This window comes from Sceloporus undulatus, chromosome 1 (assembly GCF_019175285.1).
Source record: "Sceloporus undulatus isolate JIND9_A2432 ecotype Alabama chromosome 1, SceUnd_v1.1, whole genome shotgun sequence".
NCBI lineage: Eukaryota > Metazoa > Chordata > Lepidosauria > Squamata > Phrynosomatidae > Sceloporus > Sceloporus undulatus.
In genome coordinates, this window is record NC_056522.1 from 70,459,834 (window position 1) to 70,483,375 (window position 23,542).

At 38.7% G+C, this 23,542-nt stretch overlaps 1 protein-coding gene across 1 annotated transcript in view; it reads right to left on the bottom strand.

Annotated features, from left to right (window-relative positions):
• DISC1 (DISC1 scaffold protein) overlaps positions 1-23,542 on the bottom strand; it is a 267,571-nt gene that overhangs the window by 132,928 nt on the left and 111,101 nt on the right. The window contains exon 11 of the mRNA XM_042456717.1: positions 22,827-23,015. Within this exon, the coding sequence (XP_042312651.1) occupies positions 22,827-23,015 (189 nt within the window). The remainder of the gene's footprint in view (positions 1-22,826; positions 23,016-23,542) is intronic.

A 23,542-nucleotide genomic window follows, 5' to 3' on the forward strand; every position in this document is an offset into this window, starting at 1 on the left:
TGAGGGGAGAGGGACTGCAGGGCTTCAAAGGTAGGATTTTGGAGGCACTTTTGATTGCTGCAATGCTGCCACAACTGTAAATGACAACTGGAATAATTGTAGCCATGAACGCCATAAGTTAACTTCACATTCACAGAAATACTGAGGCGGGTTAAAGTTGAATCTGACAGCGACCAGGCAATGTCTTTGGCCAAGACCAAAATAATTTTAGGGACAGTAATTTTAAGGCCAGGAATGACCCTAGTAATTTTAGAGAGAATAATTTTTATTCATTATCTCCACTTAGTTTATAATTTAATAAGCCTTTATCAGAAACATTACTGCAGTCTATATAAAGCTTGAAAATGAAAGATTGTCTTGAAAAAATTGTACCTTAAAACAGCTTTAAAATGTTTGTCACAGCATTAGTTTTGAGAGGCATCATTCATTTTAACAATAAATTCCTCTACTTTAATTTTTGTGGGCTGGAAAAAGAGCTCTCTCGTGAATCGAAGTCGACAAAGAATAAGATAAGAATCAGATTGACCTTGGCTTGCAAGAAGAGACTGTAATACATAACAGGGAATCAATGACCAGCATTTGCAGAGCTCTAATACAGTAAAATCAATATAGTGGATCTGGAACAATATGAAAGAATGGCTGTACAATCAAGACTAATATGACACTTTCTTATTACTAATAAACAAAATAAAGGATCATACTGTGAGGACAAATAGATACATAATTCAACATATTGTTCCATTTTTTGGAGAAAAAAAACAAAATTGTGCTATTGATTCTTATAGATAATAATACTTCACCTAAAACATTTTTCATGTCCTCACTCTCTGATCAGGGAGGGCATGAACCAGTTTGCCAAGTCTTTGAGCTAAAAGTGCACAGTACGCAACTATCTTTAGTTCATAAACTAAGTGACTGCATAGGTCAGGAAGACAGATCTAAATTAATCTCAAGAGCATTATTTTTTCCTTTCATGCTAACATGATGTCTGGAACAATTTGAATAAATTTTAAAATTAAAGTTTATCTACACTGCCAGGACAAAACTTTCCCAGATGTACTTATGGAGGATTTCTGGACATTATTAATATTTTAATTGTGAGATTCTTCTCCCTTTTATGTTTAATCCTAATGCTATGGAACAGATTACGAGAGTAAACATGAGGGTAACACAACTACATCTGTACTCGCTGATCACAGATATTGTATTTCACACATATTAAGTCACAGCTGGTGAGAGAATTGAAGAAAACTGAGAAACCACACAATGTGGTCTAAAAGTAGCAGAAGTCTACATTTCAAAGCTATGCATACATATCATATCATGCACATATATCTCATATATCCAAGATATTATTGAATCCTAAGAGTCATTTAAGAAAGCAGATTTTTTTAAAAAATGCCCACCTGTAAGGCAGAGTTCTTGTTAGCATAATCTTTAAACACCTACAGTGAACAATTACATATATAGACAGGTAATATGCTGAATACTATCCTTTCCATCTAGCCCTGAGGTGGACCGGCAGCACACTAAGGCCACCTCATGGAGATGTATTTTTTTCCCCATTCCAATTATTCAAATGTTTTTAAGAGGAGTTATTATTGGATGACCCTGAGACCACCTGCATGCACCACATATACTCTTCCATTGAGCTGTGTGGCCTTTTGCTGTTATATCAACATAAATGAATCTAGTCTTTAACAAGTGATGGTTAAAGTGGCTTCCATCTCAGTGAAGTGGTGAATTAACTCCAAGTTTTAGTCTGATGTCCAAAGGAGTGATACAAGGTGATGCAAACACTTTAAGTAAAGTTAGCACTAAAGTCCAGAACAGATTCACCACCCCACTGACATGGAAGCAACCAGCTATCGTTAATTGAATACCTATGAACACAGAAACTGTAGGCCTCAGTTTTCATTTGGGATATAAATGCAATAAATAAATAAAATAAATAATAGTTTGGTGAGACACTACAGCTCTCTGGCTGAGGATTCTAAATGTGCCTCCCTAATCTGCCAAACTGAATGGGCCCCAGAACCAAGTAAAGATTATTAGTGGAATCTGATAAAACTAAGAATGTAACTTCCTGTACAAAATTGTACAGTTACATTTAAAACAATGGTCCTCAAACTGGGCTCTTTAAGGGATTTTGGACTTCAACTCCCAGAATCCCAGACTATTGGCCAACATGACTGAAGCTTCTGGGAACTGAAGTCCAAAATCCCTTAAAGATCACAGTTTGTGGACCACTGATTTAAAGGATCCTTGTAAGTATGATGGTGAGGTGGTTATTTTGAGAATCTGGAATTATAATGGTCTCACTCACACAATCATATCATGCCTACACCATGATGAACACCACACAGTATAAAAAGGAATTGGGTCAGCATTAAAACCAGGAATATACTTATTCTGAATTGCAACTCATGCTGATCATATAACTGTCTATAGCAGATTCAAAATAATATAACAGGAGTTGTTTGTTTGTTTTGACAGCACAGCCTCATAACCTTGAAATTATAGATGGATTCATGGCTAGTCATTACACATTCACTGTTACAAAGTCAAGCTGTTCAAATGCATTTTAGTGCAAAGGTTATTCTAGTGTATTAGGAAAAATGAAATACACATACTGAAAACATATGTGATATTAACAGTGCAGTAGTCTTCAGCCTATACAACAAGTGACCTATTTAAATATTTTACCTACAGATGTGCACCATTTCAGTCCCTTCTCCCTCCTTAACTGCTTCCCAAGAAGAACAGCATCCCTCTGCTCTTAACAGTCATACAAAAGACCATGTCAGGTAGGAATTGGGGGGGGGGGGGGAGAGAGACACCTACTAATGCATTTTCTTCTAAATAACTGTTAAAAGGGACATGAATCTTTACATCCTCTGCAGTTAATGATCTTTCTTCCATTCTTCTCTTAATTTAAATTATCTGAAAACAGCATCAGTGAAAAGAAAATTGTGGGAGGGACCTGAGCACAATCCTCCCTTCCCTTTGGTTAGGCCATGACCCACATGTGAGTCTTAATCCATCAGAGGTGCATTCCTCTGGATCCAGCTCCAAATCACCAGGGGCAGCACAACAAGATTATGCATCACCTTTTTTGAATTCATAGATGTTTCTATCCCTTCTCCATCTCAGTTTTTCAGCACTTCAATGGTTTCTGAAATGTCATTCAATATAATATCTTGATTAAAAACTGGCCCACTCCTTCCCTGAAATTGCACAACTTCTATGCATGGAATTGCAGATAGGCAGCATATGAATGTAAAAATTTAAATATAACACCCTCTTTTATCATTTTTAGTTCTTATCTGTTATTGTTCAGATGGAGTATTACAGAAAGGTAAAGACGGAATCAACACCAAAAATACCGTGCAATTTATAACAAATTATCATTGTTCTGAAAACAGGCCTTCAAAAAGGGCAAATGGTTTTACTATCAAAGAGGAATGTAACTGTGAAGATGTATCTGTTATTTCTCTTCTCCTACCCCCACATTCTGAAAGAAAGCTATATGAACTTAACAAATGAGCTGCTACTTTCAAGTTTCATGTAAGCTCACATCTTACCCTTTGAATTTGCATCTACAGTGCTACAACAGTGCCCTCTGCTGCAAGAAGCATAGCAGTTGCATTTCTCTTTGACTCTGAAAACCTATTATTACCTTAATTATGGATTCATTACTACCTTCCAGCAAGGTCATGCAGAGTATTTCCAGAGTCCAGAAAGGTTATGAATGAGATGAAAGCAATACAGTTCAAAACTGTCTAAAAACTTTCAAAAATGCAAATCATAACATTTTTAGCCTTAGTGCAAGAAAGAGGCAAATGTATGCATACCATTCTATGTTATGCTGCACTGAAAACTGATTTGTGAATGCCATCAGATTAGTAAAAGTTGAAACACCAGGAAAGTCATTTTTCAGTAGCAGGCTGCAATTAATACATTGTTGCTTCCAAAATGTCTATGCATATTAGGGAAATATACAGAGTCGCCCCTCCTAACTAGTGGATTTGAGATCTGCGACCTCAGGTATCTGCGAAGGAGTGACCTGCACTATTTCCAATGGCGTGCGCACCCAGTGAGCACACCTAGACCACACACACAGGGACGTGCACCATTCACGTCTTTCAGGCTTAAATATGCATGAGTCTCCATTTTCTTGGTGGGGGGGATCTGGAATGGATCCCCCATGAACACGGAGGGCCAACTAGCAAAACAGAAAGATGCAAGGATTTTGTAGGACAGTATCACACTTTAAATTTTTTACTTGCCTTCACCACTATCACCATTATAATTATCCAGAACTGCTACCATTACAAATGCTTCCATTCTCACAGAGGTCATGAATGCTGAAATGTAGTAACACGCAAATACTCCCAATTTCCGGTTCATAACAGGGGCTGCTCCACTGCCAGAAACAGAAAGTGAGCTTCTGCCCCTCACTGTAATGACAGCACACTCATTCCAATGGTGATGATGGTCCAATGGTACACTCATTCCAATGATGCCACTGCAGTAGGAACTGTGCCCTTGCCCATCATGAGAAGCTTTGAAGATTCATTGTATAACAGCACCTAGAAGCTACTTTCAAAATGTCCTAGAGCAGGTGGGTTTTCAGGGCATGGTGCCTGCAATGCCTAGTTCTCGGTACTTGTCAGAACCAGTATTTAAGAAGTAGCCAATGATGTACAGAGCAGTGATGCCTCATTCAACCTAATAGAAGGGCCAATCCTGAAAGGAACTACAAAGTAGATGCTAGTATGTATACAGGATTCAGCACCTGTCTAGTCCCCTGCCCCCACTGAATTACAGAATATGAGCCATGGGTGCATGTCCAGATGCTTTTAAAAATTAAAATTAAAGTAAACAGAAGAAAAAGAAGAAAAAATATTGAAGTCCTTGAAATCTGTCTTCCACCTTTCAACAACAGATACTTTAAACAGTATGCTAGTTACTCATATAAATGCTATGGTTGGTAAAAGGAAGATAAAAGCCCCTCCCCCAAAAAATGTGTTTATAAATATACCTTTTGAAAAATATAGTAGAATAATGATCTTATTCTCTGGGAACAGAAGAGAACCAAATGAAGGCCAAGTTTTGGTATTATTAATCTCTTCAGTAATGAAGTGGCATTGTGTCAGCATTAAAATTAACTGCATCTGGGTTTGTGAATTTGGAATAGTAAGCAGTTAAAGTTCCCTCAGTAAATTCTTGCCTTGGCAAAATTCTTCTTGGACAGGTGTTGGCTCTCTAAATGTTGAGTTTAAAGGTTATTTCTGCCTGCTTCAGTTCTATAAGCAATAACTATTGGAGCAATCCTAGTTTAACATGCCACAGAACTGGATAAAATCAGATTTCTTCTAACAATTTAACAAAATTGAAATTAAGATAATTTCCTGATATATTTCACAGGAAATGCAAATTGCTCCAAAGACAGGCTGTGATTTTATGCAAATGTCATAAAGTAAAAACAAATAGGAGGAATGAGGTCATAATTTTTATTATATATTATTAGTGAAATGTATAGCTTATTGTTCGCCATATAGCACCCAAGATAGCTGAGTGCAGTAACAATACCAAGCATGCAACATTTTCATAACTATAAATTAAAGAAGCAGATATAACTAATCAAAGATGCCAACAGAGGCCAAATTAAAACAGATTAAGACAAATCATTAATTTAAAAATCAAGTTAGCTCAAAGGACCAAAGATTGTGAAAATAAAATAGCCTAAATCAGTGGTTCCCAACCTGTGGGTCGGGACCCCTTTGGGGGGTCGAATGACCCTTTCATGGGGGTCGCCTAAGACCATTGGAAAACACCTATTTACTTACAGTTATGAAGTAGCAACGAAAATAATTTCATGGGTTTGGGTCACCATAACATGAGGGACTGTATTAAAAGGTTGCGGCATTAGGAAGGTTGGGAACCACTGCCCTAAATCAAAAGATGTTCCAGCTGTCATTTAGAAATAAACAAAGTACTGGCACACAGACTAGAAGCAATCAATATATATTCCCATCCATAAAAATAGACACAAAAAGACACAAAAAATTGCAGTAATTATAGAACCATTGCACTGATTTCCCATGTCTGCATAGTCATGCTCAAAATTCTGCAGCTAAGACTACCATATATGGACCATGGAATTCCAGAGGTGCCAGCTAGATTCAAGAAAGGAAAAGGTACTAGGGTACACATTGCAAACATACGTTGGATAAAGGAGTGCACCAGGGATTTCCAGAAGAAAATCTGCATGTGTTTTATTGACTACAGCAAGGCCTTTAATGGCATAGATCACGAAAAACTATGGCTGCACTTAAGGGAATGGGAGTGCCAAAACATTTGATTGCCCTGATGCATAATGTACTCAGTTCAAGAAGCTGCCATCACAACAGAATACAGAGAAACAGAATTGTTCCCAGTTGGCAAAGGCACACCTTTGAGACTAACTGAAGGAAAGAAGTTGGCATCATGAGCTTTTGTAGACTAAAGTCTACGGAGGAAGTAGACTTTAGTCTACAAAATGTTATGCTGTCAACTTCTTTCTTTCAGTTAGTTTCAAAGATGCTACAAGATCTCTCTACATATTGACTCTACAGACTAACATGGCTATATCTTTGAATTCTAATAATATCACCCTATTTATTCAACCTGTACGCAGAACATATCTTATGCACAGCAGGCTTGGACTCAGATGCAGGAGGAGTGAAGACCAGGAGAAAGAACATTAACAACCTAAAATATGCAGATGTCACAAAAAAGGACAGAGAGGGATTGGAGCAGGGGTAGAGAGATTATGCCAGATACTTCCTAATCTCACCCAGTCTAGAGACACAGATAAGGCCAAGTTAGTCTAAGTAATTTCCAATTTCTCTAGGCTGAGTGGATTTTAATTCCACCTAGTTTCAGATGGCTTAGTGTCAACTTGCCCCCAGTCATCCTGATGAATTAGGATTGCACTCTAAATAGGCTTTTGTAGAAAGGTTAATCCACAATTTGGACATAGTTGCTGGTAAGGACTCTTCTCATTTTCCCACCCAAATGTTCCTCAGATAGGACTCCAAAAATTGGAGGGGGGGACTGAAATTGAACAAATATTGCAGTTATACTGTTGACTGGGGCCGGTTATAAGGAGCAGATAATCTCCATATTCCAACAGCCCTGGTTCCTAGTTCATTTACAGGAAAATTCCAGTGTGCTTACTATGATCTAAAATGGTAAAGACAGTCCCTTGACAAGAATGTCTAGTCATAACCTAATTTAGGGGGCAGTACTAATCTCTGTTACAAAGCCGGAGAGCCAGTTTTGTCCGAGGAATGGGCTGGTGGTCATGTGGCCAGAATGACTGCACCAAACTCTATTACCTTCCCATCAAAGTGGTACCTATTTATCTATTTGCATTTGCATGCTTTTGAACTGCTAGGTTGGCAGAAGCTGGGACTAGGGACAGAGCTCACCCCATGATGCAGCACTCGGGTCTCGAACTGCCAGCCTTCTGATTCTCCAGTCATCAGAATTGGCATCTTAACCATTAGCCACCGCATCCAATCCCACTATGACCTACAAAGCCCTAAATGAGTTGTGACTAGATTGATTTATATTAATCTGTAAAGCCATAGTATTCCTCATTATCATGTATGGATGTGAGAGCTGGACAGTGAAAAAAACAGTCAACTAATTTGAGATGTAGTGCTGGAGAAGAGTGCTAAGTGTATTGGGGACACAGGCAAAAAGACAAGCAAATGGGTCCTTGAACAGATCAAACCAGAATTCTTCATGGAAGCCAAGATGATGAAACTGAAGCTGTTGTTCTTTGGCCACTTCATGAAAAGGAATAACTCATTCAAAAAAACCAATAATACTTGGAAAGGTGGAGGACAGTAGAAAGAGAGGAAGATCTCTTGACTAGACTTGACCTGATGACTAGACTCAATTAGAGAGGTCATGAGCATGAATCTACAGGGCTTAAGCAGAGCAGTGGAGGATAGGGAGGCTTGAAGATGTCTCAGGGTCACCCTGAGTTGAGGTCTACTCAAGAGCAGTTAACAATAGTAACAAAGTACGGTCTTCTTCTTTTCCTACTGCCTCCCACTTTAGCAAACATTATCATGTTTTCCAATGAGCCATATCATTTCATGATATGTCCAAAGTATGACCACCTCAGTTTAGGCCATATTATATTCTTGCTGAAACCTACTACAATCTCAACACAAGGAGTGTTACTAGAGATTTCTCAGACTCATGGCTGGAATGAGGGAAAAACACAACAAAAATTTGTTAATTCTCAACAGAAATTATGCACCATTGTGAAGACTACTATGATGTTAGTACAGAGTTTGCTTAATGCTGCATCTCATAATAATTTTCAGAAGCAGGACAGGAATTAAAGGTATACAAATGTTCAGAGTCTGATGCGCCTCCAAATTTGTCTAATGCATTTGTAAACTAAGAGAACAGTCACTCAACTTCAATGTTCAGTCCTCCTTCCTAATACACACAAGCATATATGTGAACATACATGAACACGTATGAAAGAAAAGGAGAAAGAGAAACATATATAGCTAAAGATGTTATAAAATAATGGTAATAAAAATAGTAATACAACAATATCTAAACTATCCATGATCTCAATTGTCCTACATGTTGAACAGATACTATTGGGTTACTACAAAAGGATAATTGTGCCAGCAGAAGCAAAGGAACAGAGACAGCAGGAAGAAAGAACAGTGGCAAAAGATGGAATGAAAACAAAGTTGGAGACAGAGATTGAAACAAGCATGGTTTCCATCTTATTAGACTGATGGATTTAGAGTTCTTTGGCATTTGTCAGCTAGCCTGCAAATGTTTGTAGATCCCTCTGGTAGAATTCAAAGATATAACTATGTTAGTCTGTAGAATCAGTATGTAGAGAGATCTTGTAGCACCTTTGACACTTACTGAAATAAAGAAGTTGGCAGCATGAGCTTTCATAGGCCCAGTACATACCGGCCCCAAAGGACGCCCTCGTCACGTGCGAGGGGCACCCCGTCAACATGCCCCTCACCCTTCACACGTGACAAGGGCATCCTTGCTGTGTGGTGCTGAATAGATGGCGCGCGCAGCGATTATGTCACTGCTGCGCGGCATCCAAATGGAGCCGCACAGCAGCGATGTGCTCATGCCACTGCCAGCTGTTTATGGCAGTGCAAAAAGAAGCCGCTTTTTAGTGGCCCTTTTTCACATAACAGTGCCGCGCAATTTGGATGCTGCAGTGCTGCTATTTATTACAGCCTATACAACATTGTTAGCATTAAAAGCACCCAAAACACACTTTGGAAGGTGACACTCTCTCAGCTTCTGAAACAGTGCCTGCATGCCTCTCAAGCTGACTCATATCATCATCATCATCATCATCATCATCATCATCATCACACTAACATTGTCAAAGCAAGAGAGACTTGTTAGCACTTAAACCACACAAAATAAAAAATTTAAAAAACCTTGAGACCTCTGGCCACTCACCTCCTCCTCCTCTTCCTCCTCCTCTTCCTCCTCCTTCTTCTGCTCCCCCTCCTCCTCTTCCTCTTCCTCCTCCTCCTCCTGCTTCTGCTCCCCCCTCCTCCTCCTCTTCCTCCTTCTTCTGCTCCCTCCTCCTCCTCCTTCTTCTGCTCCCCCCCTCCTCCTCTTCCTTCTCCTCTTCCTCCTCTTCTTTCTTCTCCTCCCCCCTCCTCCTCTTCCTTCTCCTCTTCCTCCTCTTCCTTCTTCTCCTTCCCCCTCCTCCATGCGCCGCACAGCCTGGGGGCGGGGCGGAGGAGGCAGAGGAGAAGGGGGCGGGGAGGGTGGCGCAAGGCTTCTCCCTTTGCCTCCTCTGTCCCAGGCCGCGCAGGCCTCCTCTTCCTCTTCCGCGCGGTGGAGGAGGAGGACAGCAGCGCGGTCATGCAGCCCAGGAGGAGGAGGAGGCAGCGGCGGCAGGACCAGGCTGGGGCAGGTCCTGCCGCCTCCGCGGGCCGCCTCTGGCCCACAGGCCGGGGATTGCCGACCCCTGTTCTATGGTAAAACAATAACACAATGAATTCAAATAGCCAAAAGTAGCAATTCAGCACCCAGAAACGTGTTTAAATCTACTGAATTCAAAGGGAACAGGAATACATCACTGGGTGGAAAACCTGTAGCCCCAAAATGCAATTCATAGAAAGTTAAGTACAATTAAGTCCCCTGCAACCATGAGAAGAAACAGCCTAACAACACGGTGGATAGGTATAATGATTCACATTTTGAAATCGCAATTATGTTGATAAGATTCAAGCAGCCAAATACCTAACAGACAAATTGGCAGAGAAAAAAAGACACACTGTGTCTTGCCTTAGAAAAGGTGTGAAGTCATATTCTGCATGAGTAACTCATAACACACTTTTTTTTTACTGTTATATTCAGCTAAAAAAATTTCTTGACTCCTAAGGTGCAAAAGCAGTTGAACTATGTAGAAAGAAGGTGGGAAAATTGCATCAGTAATGGAAATTAATCCAGAACATCAAAATAGAAGTTAGCTGAGAAGATGTAGGGGGGTATCTTGTGAAATTTCTATTGGGAAAGTAATGGTAGAAGCAGGAATCAAAGAAGAAATCCCACAATGTACATATACAACAGCTTATCCAACCATCATACCACCAAAACAGAAACCTGAACACTACCTCGTTCCCTATCATGATGGTCTGGTGAATAGAGCTAGAGCCTACACTGAACCTTTAAGTCTGTTTGCAGCACAAGGGTTTGCCCCAGGGACTGGCAGAGTAGGAACCTAACTTTCAGTTAGTCAGGGCATTGGTCTAGCTAGATCACAACAGTATGGCCCAACTTGCAATAACACACCAGGCTCTCAGAGAGAATACTTGGAGATGGTGCCAACTGAATCTGGGGAGATTCCTACAGCTTTTAAACCATGATTACACCAGAAAAAAAGTGGCTTTCGTTATGCTTATTTCACAACGATGCCTCTGATCCTGAGCTGCTGTGATTCCCGACCCATAGCTGCTGCATCCCGTTTCATTGACAGGGAAAGCCCATCAATGAGCTTGCACTCATGCATGTCCCCAGGTGCAAAATGTTGCTGCAAGAACAGTGGCAAGACTAGCAGTCATGTGGTGTCAGCACTCCCTCTTGTCCCCCTCTCCCTTGCTATTCCCAAGCAACCTAATTCCCTTTTTTAAAAATTCTGTTTCTTTTCTTTTTAAAAAAATAAAAACCTAACTCGCAGTAGCAGAACTCCAAAATTGCATGAAAAAGTGAAAATAAAATCACTGAAAGGCATACTAGATAGGGCAGAGTCAGGAAGAGAGTGTAATGAGAGTAGCAGTCCTAGTCATGCATCTGAGAAAATGTGCAGTGATGGCTGCTCTCAAAGCAGTATATTGCCTTTTTTTTTTTTTAAATGACCCAACTTCTGTGAGAGTGAGACTCATGTGGTAACGTGCTGATGCTTTTTGCATCTAAAGCATGTGTTCTACCACTGAACTAGAGTCCTTCCCTACTTTCAGGAGAGCTGGTTCCATCCAACAAACATTTATCATATTTACACACACACCATTTATAATGCAGAGAGTAGCTGATTAACAGGCAGCAAGACAGACATCTACACCTACCTGCAGGAGCTAAAGCCGGTAAACAGAAAGATCTCATGGTTAATCCACCAACACACAACAGTTATTTGTGGTTTCAGGTCAGCATTTTCACAAGAACTACAAATACGAGAAGTGTAATAAAAGCCATAACTATAGAGTAACTGTTATGAGCAGTCTCTTTAAGAAGCAAGACCACACCACTTCAAACCTAGCATCTGAGAGTTATAAAAAAGAATGTTTTCAGTTTGAGGGCAAAAGACTGAAGGAGCTGTGGCCTGGATCATCTTCTTGAAACCAGGACACTCCTGGCCCTATTCTATTAAGAAGCTTATCGCACACATTATTTTCCCCATTATGATAACGGGACGAGGACTCTCGGGGCCACGCATGACCAAGAAAAAACGGATTTTACCACACAGCAAATCATCCTCAAAATGGCCCTGTTCCATTCTGTGGCACCAAGCCATCCCCATTCAGTGCTGAGGAGCGTTAAATGTTCTGGTTGGAAGTCTTTTATTTTATTTTTATTTTTTTTTGGCTTGGTTTTGTTAACTACAGATAACTTCTTCCTTGCTCCTCCACACTCCTTTTACTCAGCCTCTTCCTTTGTCTCACAGAAGTTTGGCATCTATGAATTTGATCTCTACCACTCTTTTATTTTCAGGGAGTGGCAAAACAGTGTGTTTCTGGTCTGTGTGACTATCAAGATTTCATTCATTATTTCATCCCATCCTATTTTTGCATTAATTGGACCAGTTTTGGAAACACATGAAAATTCACATTTAAATTCACATTCACATTTATTTGTGACTATTCATTAAAACAAATACATGTTTTTACAATGTATTTTAAATTAAAACGCATTTTAAGCACATTTTAACACTTTTTTGAACAAAGAACTGCATCCGAATATGATACAAGATCTTCATTTTGTTCCATGTATTAGTCTAGGAGCTACAGATCAGGTCAGTTCATATCAGAATTAACAAAAAAATAGAGATGTTTGAGACATTAAAGTCTGTGACTATGATCAAAAACACATTCTTAATTTAATACATTCCATACATCATGTCTGGGCCTGGGTACCTTTCATCAGCATGTCAAGACTACATAGGCTGTTTGTGGAAAACATAATGAACCCATTTAGGAGAGCAAAATACTGGCTTTTTAAAATACTCCCAACTCTTCCAGGTTTCTCTGAGTTTATTTCTTTGTAGTAAGGCAAAAAGCATGAAGCCAACACTGTGTGTACACAGAGATCTGTCATCTGTAAAATGTCAATAAGCATTGTTCACAGGGAAAACTTCCACATGACACAGGTAACTAACAGAAATCCTAGCAATACACACGGTCTCACTTTGCTGGGTAGCAATCTAAGGTCCAAAACACACTGCAGAAATAATCCAGTTTGAGACTACTTTAACCGCCCTGGCTCGGTGCTAGGAAATCCTGGGAACTGTAGTTATTGTGGCACCAGAGCTCTTTGACAGAGAAGGCTAAATGTCTCACAAAACTACAGTTCCCAGAATTTCCTAGCCTTGAGCTAGGGCAGTTGAAGTGGTCTCAAACTGGATTAATTATGCAATCTATGTTGGACCTAAGTCTAACACAACAAGCAATAATAACTCAACCTTACATTTTTGAAAACTTTTTCACGGCACAAATCTAGTGCATGTAAAGCACAAATATACCATATATACTTGACTATAAGTCGAGAAATTTTTGCCCCAAAATAGCCTCCAAAGTCCTGGGTAGACTTATACATGGGACAATATGGTCCTTCAAAGAAGCTTCTCCCCAGCCGGGCTGCTTCCGCACAGGGTAGCCCAGTTCGGGATAGGCTGGGAAGAGCGACTGAATGCCCTGCAGCCTCTCTCCAGCAGGGCTCCTTTCACGGAGGCAGGTCCAGTTGGGGACAGGCTGGGAAGGGCAAGCGATCGCCCTGGAGCCTCTCCCCAGCTGGATTCCTTCCACGGAGGCAAGCCCAGTTGGGGACAGGCTGGCAAGGGTGATCCATCACCAACAGCCTCTCCCCAGCTGGGCTTCCTCCACAGGGGAAAACCCAGTTGGGGACAGGCTGGGAAGTGTGAGCAATCACCCTGGAGCCTCTCCCCAGCTGGGCTTTCTCCATGGGGGAAAGTCTTGCTAGGGAGAGCCTGGGCAGGGCAATCAATCACTGGCAGCCTCTCCCCTGCTGGTCTGCCCTCTTATGTCAGACCCTCAACATATCCATTGGTCATGTAAAAATCCACATTTTTGGCCCCAAAAGTTGACTTTGACTTATACACAAAGTCAACTTATCGCTGAGTATATACGGTACTTCAAATGGTTAGTTCTGAGCTTTACTGAGCAGCACTTAAAACCAGAGCTTGGAAAGCATGCCTATCTCTGCCAGTTGAGGATAAAATGTTTATTTGTTTGTTTGGTTAATATCTTGCCCTTCTTCCCAAGGAAAACCAAGACTGTGAATCTAATCAAATTACCTCTAAATCACAAAGGTTTTTACCAGAATAAATGTGTTAATCTCATAAGATGCTACAAGATGTATGTGCATATACTACAAGTAATAACGGTGTCCTTTTTTTTTTTTAATCTTTATTAAGTTTTACAGTAAAACAAACAGACATTATGGTCATAACAAAAAACTTGCAACATATAACTATACACAATAACAGACATCTTAATAAAAAAACATAGTTTGTGCTTCCTAAGCTCCTGATATTTTCTTTCTTAAAGAGATACTGTTTGATTAGTTCAACTTGTATTTCTATTGTAACTTACTTGCTGCTTATTTAATAATGGTGTCCTTTTAAAAAATAATTTTAAATTGTGTGCAAAGTCTAAGCAGATGCTTTTTCTATGTTGGAATAACTGTGTGCTGGATTACACCCAAAATCCATTGTTATAATCAGCCCGAGCACAGCAGAAACTTTTTTCTGTTCAAACCATATGAAACAAAAACATCCCATTCATTTTATTGGGGCCTTGATTGTGCCCAATGGGATGTGTGCACTTAACTGAATGTACTGGTTGTGTCCTGTATCTTTAAATCATGAGTTGTTGTCATGTTCATTCAAAAGGAAGAGAAACACTTCGAAATATTACAGGTTCTTTTCTACATGGCATGAATAGCTCAGAGGACAGACATACTTGCAAAGCCACATATTTGTATTAGTATTGAAACCTATTATACACAGCAACTGGCAATAAGAGAAAAAATTCATTAACATGTTAATAATGTGCCCAATTTAAAATTCCTGCCTGATTATTATGTGATTAAATCTTTATCTTTAACTTCTGTTTCCTTCTATCAGAATAGCAGTAAGACATCAACAACAACAACAACAACAAAAAGATCAATACATAAACATACTTCTAGGTATACTTTCCAAAAAGAAAGTGTTAATTTGGAATCTTTTCTCAACACCAAAAATTAAATTGTTATATTATTGCAGGAGTGGAAATTGTGTGGCCCTTCCGATTTTGGAGTGCAATTCCCAGCTGCCTGAACCAGCACTGTCAATGATAAAGAATGGTGGAGGTTACTGTTCAGCATCTGGAGGGCTGCATAATTCCCACCCATTTTAACAAAGCTATTCCAGTTCAGTGACAATTTCATCTTTGGTTTGTTCCCCACAATGTTATGAAAGTGCAATAGCCTAGAATCTAAATCTGCAAAGATCCACCACTTTTCTATACAGTGTGGACTACCATAGCCTCCTCAAACCTTAAAATGCAATCATATACTTGTAGCAATTTCCAGTGTCATGTGAAAATCACTGGAAATGTAGTTCTTATGTAGTTCTCTGGCATTCCTAGAGATCCCAGTGAGAGCACATAGCAGAAGCCTCTGATGCTGGATATCATCCCAGGTGGATACAATGACCAGGAGTGATTGGTACCAGCTTCAGCTGATACGCCAACTGCGCCCCTGTCTGGACCGAAAGGACCTTGAAACTGTTGTACACGCATTGGTAACCTCTCGTTTAGATTTCTGTAATGCGCTCTACATGGGGCTACCTTTGTACCAAGTTCGGAAGCTTCAGTTAGTTCAAAACGCTGCAGCCAGATTGATCATGGGGACACCTAGATCGGACCATATTACACTGGTATTAAAATCTTTACACTGGCTGCCAATTAGCTTCCGAGCCCAATACAAAGTGTTGGTTATGACCTTTAAAGCCCTAAATGGCTTGGGTCCGAGTTACTTGAGGGAACGCCTCTCCCTACACAATCCACCCTGCACTCTCAGAACAACTGGGAAGCTCCTACTTGAACATCCCAAAGTGAGATTAATAACCACTCACCAAAGAGCGTTTACAGCTACGGCCCCAACGCTCTGGAATAATCTCCCAGAACAGTTTCGACTTATCTCCACTCTAGATGCCTTTAAAAAGGCACTGAAAACCCATCTCTTCCAGAAAGCATACCCCCCTGACCCTCTATAAGGGAAATCACCCCAAATATATATCAGGACATTTTTTAAATTGTATGTTTTTAAGGTATGTGTTACTTTATGAGTTGATTTTAAATGACTGTAATTGTGATGTATCTTTGTCTTGATACTGGCTGTAATCCCGCCTCGATCCATAGGGAGAGGCGGGAAAATATAAATAAAAAAATTATTTATTATTATTATTATTATTTATTATCATGGGAAATGGAGGACTTGATCTTTGTCCTGAAATTTAAAAACCCAGTGTTTTTTAACACAACAATATAGGTCAAGCTCTGATAATGACTGACTATAGATTTTTGTTCACTAAGCATCTCAGGACTGAATAAGAGTTTGCTCAGATATTCCCAGTCTATGTTCAATGTTCTGTTCTAACCATGTTCTATATGGGAACAAGTGATTAAGTGGAATTCCTCTTACTACAGGGGTGGGAAATGTGTTGCCCTCCAGATGTTTTATCAGAGCACTAGCAATAAGCCCCAGTCAGCATGGTAAGGGATGATAGGACTAAAGTCCAAGAAATGTGAATAATCCCCATCGCTTTTTAAGTAATCCAATAAAGTGTACAAATTACAAGTGTACAAGTTATTTCAACGCCTGCTTTCAATACTTTCAAAGGAACAGTTTAATTTCAACACTTGAGTTCCCAGCAGCCTTGATTTCTCTTATCACTGTCATAATACAACCTTTGTATCTTTAGAAATAAGAGAGAAGGTGAAGAGTTTGGGGAAAACAAGAACGTAAGATGCTTCTGTATACAGAAGATTTCTTCCATTGTGTTTTAAGTTTCTGTAAAGTATCCGTTTCTACGCTAATATATTTGACAAGTTACTTTCTGGGAATTTTGGGAATTTTCTCATTTCAGAATCAAGTGAAGTGAAATGCATTCTCTGAAGCTGGAAGACTGGACATACAAATGTATCTCTTCTTAGACCTTAGTCTCTCTATTCTCTGAGATCTTCTTGAAACAGTTAAAACTAAATGTAGAGCACTATCCAGCTCAAATGTCATCTGATTAAGTGGAATTCCTCAGTCATTAGAAAAATGAAGACTGAAGGCCTACCTAATACAGCATTCTGGTCCTACATTGGCTAACCAAATAAAGCATTAATCTTTCAGATTTTCACATTTTCTTAGAATCAATGTGAAGAACCAAAATTTAGGGGACATTTCAAGGATTCCCATATTTGAACTGTTCAGAATTACCAGTATAACAATGGTTTGCAGGATTGGGCAAATGGGTATTAAATACAAATGTCCGAAATATCTCTAAACTTGACAAATACAATTAAGAAAGCTTCACAATCAAGTATCCAATTTTATCTGTTTTTTAAATCTCTTTAATCAAAGCTCATCTCAACCAAGAAAACATGCAGAGATCTGAATTGGCCACAGGCAACTCTCTTGCATGAATTTGAAAGAGAGAGTATTCAGATGCTATCGCATCTAATCGGTCCTCATAATAAGCTTTACTCTCTGATGAGTTGTAAAGATTTTATCATTGCTAAAAATCTGCTGAAAGGCAACTTATTTGGCTGCATCACAGTTTATCAGGGAGACTATAGTCAGGACAAGAGCCAGAATTTTTTCACTGCAAATACTGTTTAGACCATAACATGAAAAAGTTACTTTCCAGGAGCAGAACTCCCCAAAAGTAACTCTTCCAAGTACCAGTTTAGAGTATTTGAATCTGATCTAGATCATCAAACAGACCTAAATAATTTAGGTTTGAAATGAGACCTAAATGATGCGTGCATCCCAGGGGAATGAAAATATTAAATATTCTCAGTGGGAAATAGAATTTAAATCCATTGCAATGGTTTAGATTTCCAGCCGTGGAAGATGAAATGTTGAGAGTCGTTCTTCAAATAAAAATATTCTAATTAGACAATAACTTTTAGAACTATGCACAAAGTGAAATCTAATTTAAAACCATAATCTTAATATCTAATTTAAGGCCATAATCTGAAGTAAATTATCTTTTGTTGTTATTTTTTTAATGTAGGAAATGAGAATTAATAAAGTTTAAATTTCCTGGAATGAGGAGTTTATTGTTTTGTATATGTAAAAATTATATATGTACATATGTATAAGCTTCTTCAAGTCCCATTTTGGAGGGATATAAATCAAATAAATTAATATTTATGTATGCATGTCTAATATATATGAATGGAAGCCAGACTTAATCAAAGTAGAGCCACTGATATCAGACTAACTTAATTCCCATTGAGTTAAATGAATCTACTCAGACTAGTTTGGATTCAATTTTTTTTTAATTTATTTATGCATTTAATTACATTTACAGATGAAAATGGGACATTCCCTCCCAATAAACCACAAGCCAAACCAACCTTTTGGACTATGTTCAAATTTCCCAATAAATATTTCCATTTTCATGAAAAGAAGCATAACCTTAAGAACCTGTTTTAAAAGTATAATTAAGTATTTTGTGGCACTTATCAAATGCTTAATGTCATATGAAACAAATAACATTACAGAACTGACCATTAATTTTAAACTTATGGGCTGGCATCCTGTTAGATACAATGTCATACGTTAGACTTAGGATGCTTAAATTAGACTACTTCCATGTTTTAGGACATTGCAGTTCATACCAATAAAACTGATAACTCTCTGGAAGGAGGGAAAAAGAGAGCACAGGTTGGGGTGGGTCAGAACAGAAGCACCATTACTTCCTTTCAGAAAGTTAAAAGGCAAGAGAAAACAGGACCATGCTGGCATAGCAACAATGAAGAGGCAAGGAATACGAGTGAATTTCAATGTTCTAAGAATGAGTACCTTACCCTATTCTAAATTATATCACTCCACAAAAGCAAGACAGGAGATACTATGGAGGAAAATCACTTACACACCAGTTGGGGGAAATGGCTCTGGAAAGTCTGAAAAGTTGCCATGCAACCTTGATAAAGTGGAGCAGATAACTCTTGACCACCAAAAATCATTATGGGAAAAAAGGGAAAGAGGAAAGGTATAAAGTCAGCAAAGGAGGAAGATATCTACAGTCATCTTGTTATGAACCATGACACCACTACACATCTCTCCATGAAAGTAATACTTTACAGTTGTGGGAAATGTATGGAGAAAGTGTGCCTTATCTGCCTTTTCTATCTGAAATTATTGGGTTTATGAGAAAACACTGTCAGAAAATTATACTGACTAAATCAGGACAAAGAGTGTGTCATTCAGGTTGTCAATAAGAAAGCATGACTTCAGTGTACAAAATACCCTGTGGAAAATGACAATAGCTAGTTTTTTCCCCAGTATCTATATCTGACCCTTGTCAACAGACTCTTGCTCTAACTGTGGATTGTGCTTTATCTTGCTGTAGAAGTACCCTCCTATGGTTCATTTGCTAAACTGGATGTTTATTGGTTTGAACCCTGGAGTCATTCCTAACTGGACTCTACCACCTCCATCTGCTGCTTGGTAGGACTCTGCCACCTTGACCCTGGCACAGCTCTTCAGCCTTGCTTTTGCCTTTGCTTCCATTTGGACACCTGCTCCCTGTTTAGATTCTACTGGCCTAGATCCCCTACTATTGTGCCTTTGTTTCCAGAGCCCATTAGGCTTGGACCAGGACATTGCCATTACTATGTTTTGTTCAACTGCCATTCTTTTCAAATGCCACTGACTAAATCTCCTGAAGTGACACAATAAATATTGTTTCATTAACATTTTTCTATGTTTGAATGAGTGAGTGTTTATCTGGAAGTGAATCTGATTGTGTTCAGCAGTGCCCACACCTAGACAAGGTTGCACAAGACTTTCTTTCGAAATATATGTCATCACAGGCTATATTTAATGGTAACTGGTATCCTCCCAAAGTCAAAAATGACTTTCAATCATAACTTGCTGGTGGGGAAGATGAAGGTACAGTACTAGAATAAACAACAATCCAGTGACCTTGTTAAGTACATAGATAAGATCTCTAAAACAGGAAGGCTTCTGTTCAAATTTCATTACAAAAATCACAAGGCAGTGTTAGGCAAGCCAAAATCACCATGTAATCTTTCAGTCAGTCAGAAGAGAATAATTCCATATAGGAATAGCAGCACTGTTCTACTATATGGGATTGTTTTGAGGATTATAGATCATATAAATGAATCCCTCTAAACAATGATTCAGTATATAAATAGCAACTATTATTAACCACCCAAACCAATGAGCAACCACCTATGAAGCAATAACAAATCATCACAATTGCACATTCAAATGAAGGAATGTCCAATTAGCACGACAAAAGAATGACAACTAAATCATTCATTTACATTTCTAGCAGTGTAATAGTGGAAAATGTGAAGTTCTTCTGCAAACACATAAAAAAACCCAGAAGCAACATATAGTTACAATATTGCAAATGGCTTCATTTTAAAGAAAATCCTCAAATGACCCCACAAATTCATTTTCAACTAAATTTGTTCCACCCATCAAATGCTTGATATAATCAGACCCAAACAATAGCCTAAAGAGAAACATGCTGTAGATGACAGAGAAAATAAAAAATAAAAGGAGAGAGGAGGAAGGAAATCACATATTTTAATTATTTATACTACCAGAAGCAAGATGCACTCTACTGGGCTTCATTATACAGGAGAACATACTTTCTGCAGTTGTTCTTTGAGAATCAAAGAAATTCAAGGATCATCTTTAATTCCTCCTCCCAAAGGTAACAGATACAGTTGTGTGTTCTGTAAATTGTTTATACTATAAGAAACAAAAGATGAAAACATGCAATAAAAGCAGTTTGGGTTATGACCCAAATTGGCATACATGCAGCCACCTAAATTTGATGCATTTTCTCCTCTTAGAAAATGAATCTTCAAATCCGGGTTATAAAGTCTCTGAATTCAAAACCCATTTTGGCAATGTAGTGCTACAGTTTTACAGGGGAAAACTGAACATATATGCACAAAAAATCCCTTCTTGCCAAATCCCCAAACTGCATTTTTAACTCAGGAGAGCTTCAAGAGCCATTCAGAGGTTCAGTTGGAGGTAAACTTTTGAAAAAAATTAGAACAGATCTGTGGAGAATACCCTCTGAAAATTTTTATATATTTTTATCCTTTAAAAGAGAAAGGGAAAAAGCCATTCACTTTCAAGCCAAACTAAAGAATGCTGTTTAAAGAGTGGCTCTAGTTTTCCATATCTTTACATCCCCCCAGGTATGATAATCAGAGGCAGAAAGCATTTTGTTCTTCTATTTCCATTTAATTTCATGCACTGAAGGAAATTTGGTGTTTGTGCATGTCTGTCTGTGTGTCCAAGCCTGTACAGAAAAAGAAAGGAGGAGGAAATTGTCTATGTTTGCAGCTCAAGAGGATAGACATGTTACATCATTTTACTGGTGAACAAACTGCCTTTGTTCGGCTTAGTTTCTTAGGAAACAGCTCAGCGGCCATCCTTCACCAAGAACCATCCCATCTCCATACAACCTACCATCTAGAAGGTTGGACTTGCCTGAGAAATATGGACTTGCCATTCCCTTAAAAGATAAACCACTGTGCCATCAGATTTAGCACAAATGTCATTAGCAAGCTATATTTTTGACCAGCCAAATAAAATCCCACTTATCAAGAATGGTACAAATGAGCTCAATTTGAATATTAAATATTCCAAAATGTCCAATTGGCTACTTTGACCTTGGCTGTTTAACAAGCAATATAGTTTAAAGAAGAGGTGGGGAACTGTGGCCCACCAAGTGTTTTCAGTCCAAATACCCTGAACAGCATGGCCTATGTGACAGATTAGAAGAGTTATATTCCAAAAACTTCTGGAGGGCATAGTTACCCACCATGAACTTACAAGACAGCCATAGCAATACCATTTCCTCAGCTTAAAAAACATGAGATGGTTTCATACGTGTGAAACAGATAACCTCTGAGCCTTAATAATTAACTCTTTGCCCTTTGATGCCCTTTACCTCCAACTCCTCTGTAAAAGGTTCAGTTATGCTCACTCTCAGTTACCTCACCCTTATTGCCCACTTCTCAGTGACCTGTTCCACTATGGAAGTTTTGGAAACTTCCTAGATAAAAGCATTCTGTAGCCCTAAGTCTCCCTGATTCAAATAAAAAAAATACAAAAGCTTTTCTACTTCATACCTCAACCTGAGATTGCAGATTACTCTATAAGAAATCTCCTCAACACATTGCCAGTACAGTTATGTTTCCTAAACTGACTAAATCCACCTTAATCTTTCATGTAAATAAAGACTTAGTGCTTTTAAAACATTACATTTGCTGTGGATTACACTCCTATACAACATGCTCAAAGAACAAAGACCCAATGATGACAAAGGTTTCTTGTTGTGCTTCCTATTATTGCAGGCATATTATACATTCTGTGAATTAAAGCATGTGTAACAGTATGTAAGAGTATTCTTACATTATGCAAGAGCTCTGAATACACAGGACATTCTCAGTGTCTGACAGCAGGCATCACCACAGGAGACTCTGAGACAATGAAACAAAAGAAATAAAGCGTGCTACATCATCAACATATACAAAGCCAGGGGAAAAAATGCCACTCAAGTGTGACAAAAACTAAGGCTGACAGCACGTTCAACAAAGTATGCATGAAAGGTTCTGCAAGAATTGCCCATCAAATAACTATTTTTATATGTCATATAAATTAGATGGATGCTCATAGAATCAGACAGAATACTGCATGGCACACAGCAGAGAAAATGCCAGGTTTCTGTCACCCCAACATCTGGCAACTGCTGCACTTACCAAAGGTAGACTCCTGTTGCTCCATTTCTTCCTTCACTCTCCTGTAACCTTCTTTCATCCTCTCTAATTTGTGGACATTTTTGGCACTCAGTGACAACTGCTCATTCAGAAGTTCCTCCAGCCTCTTTCTTTCAGCTGTTAATGACTTAATCTCTTCTCCGAGGTCTTTAGCAATACAGAAATTACCTCCTGTGGAGTCATGAAAAGGACATTAAGGGGAGAAGTCAGAGAAGAAGAAGAAAACACTGAATCCTCCAAAGGAGATTGCTATAGCAATTGAAGAACTAATCTTTAGGAAATACAAACTGAGCAATGGAAATTCAAGTTCATTACCAGATATAGCCTCATACAGACATCTTTTTGTAACACAATTTGCATTATTTTGTACTTATTCCGATATGAAAACTGCAACTGTATTTGAAAAGGTTAAGGTAAATTGCAGAGTAGTGTTATAATTAATTTTTTTAAAAAATACTTGAAAATAATTACATGCTGACTGGATCACTACCCGGCAGTCCATCATATTACTATGTTACAAGTAATTACTTATATTGATACCTTTGAAACACTGAAAATAAATCTCATTTGCATATTATGCTTAGCATATATTTTTCATACAGAAACAAATAATCCTTTCAAATTGGTAAGAGTATTCTAAAGCAGTGCTACTCAAAGTGATCATCCACAGACCAGTGCAGGTCTATAAGCCTAGGCTG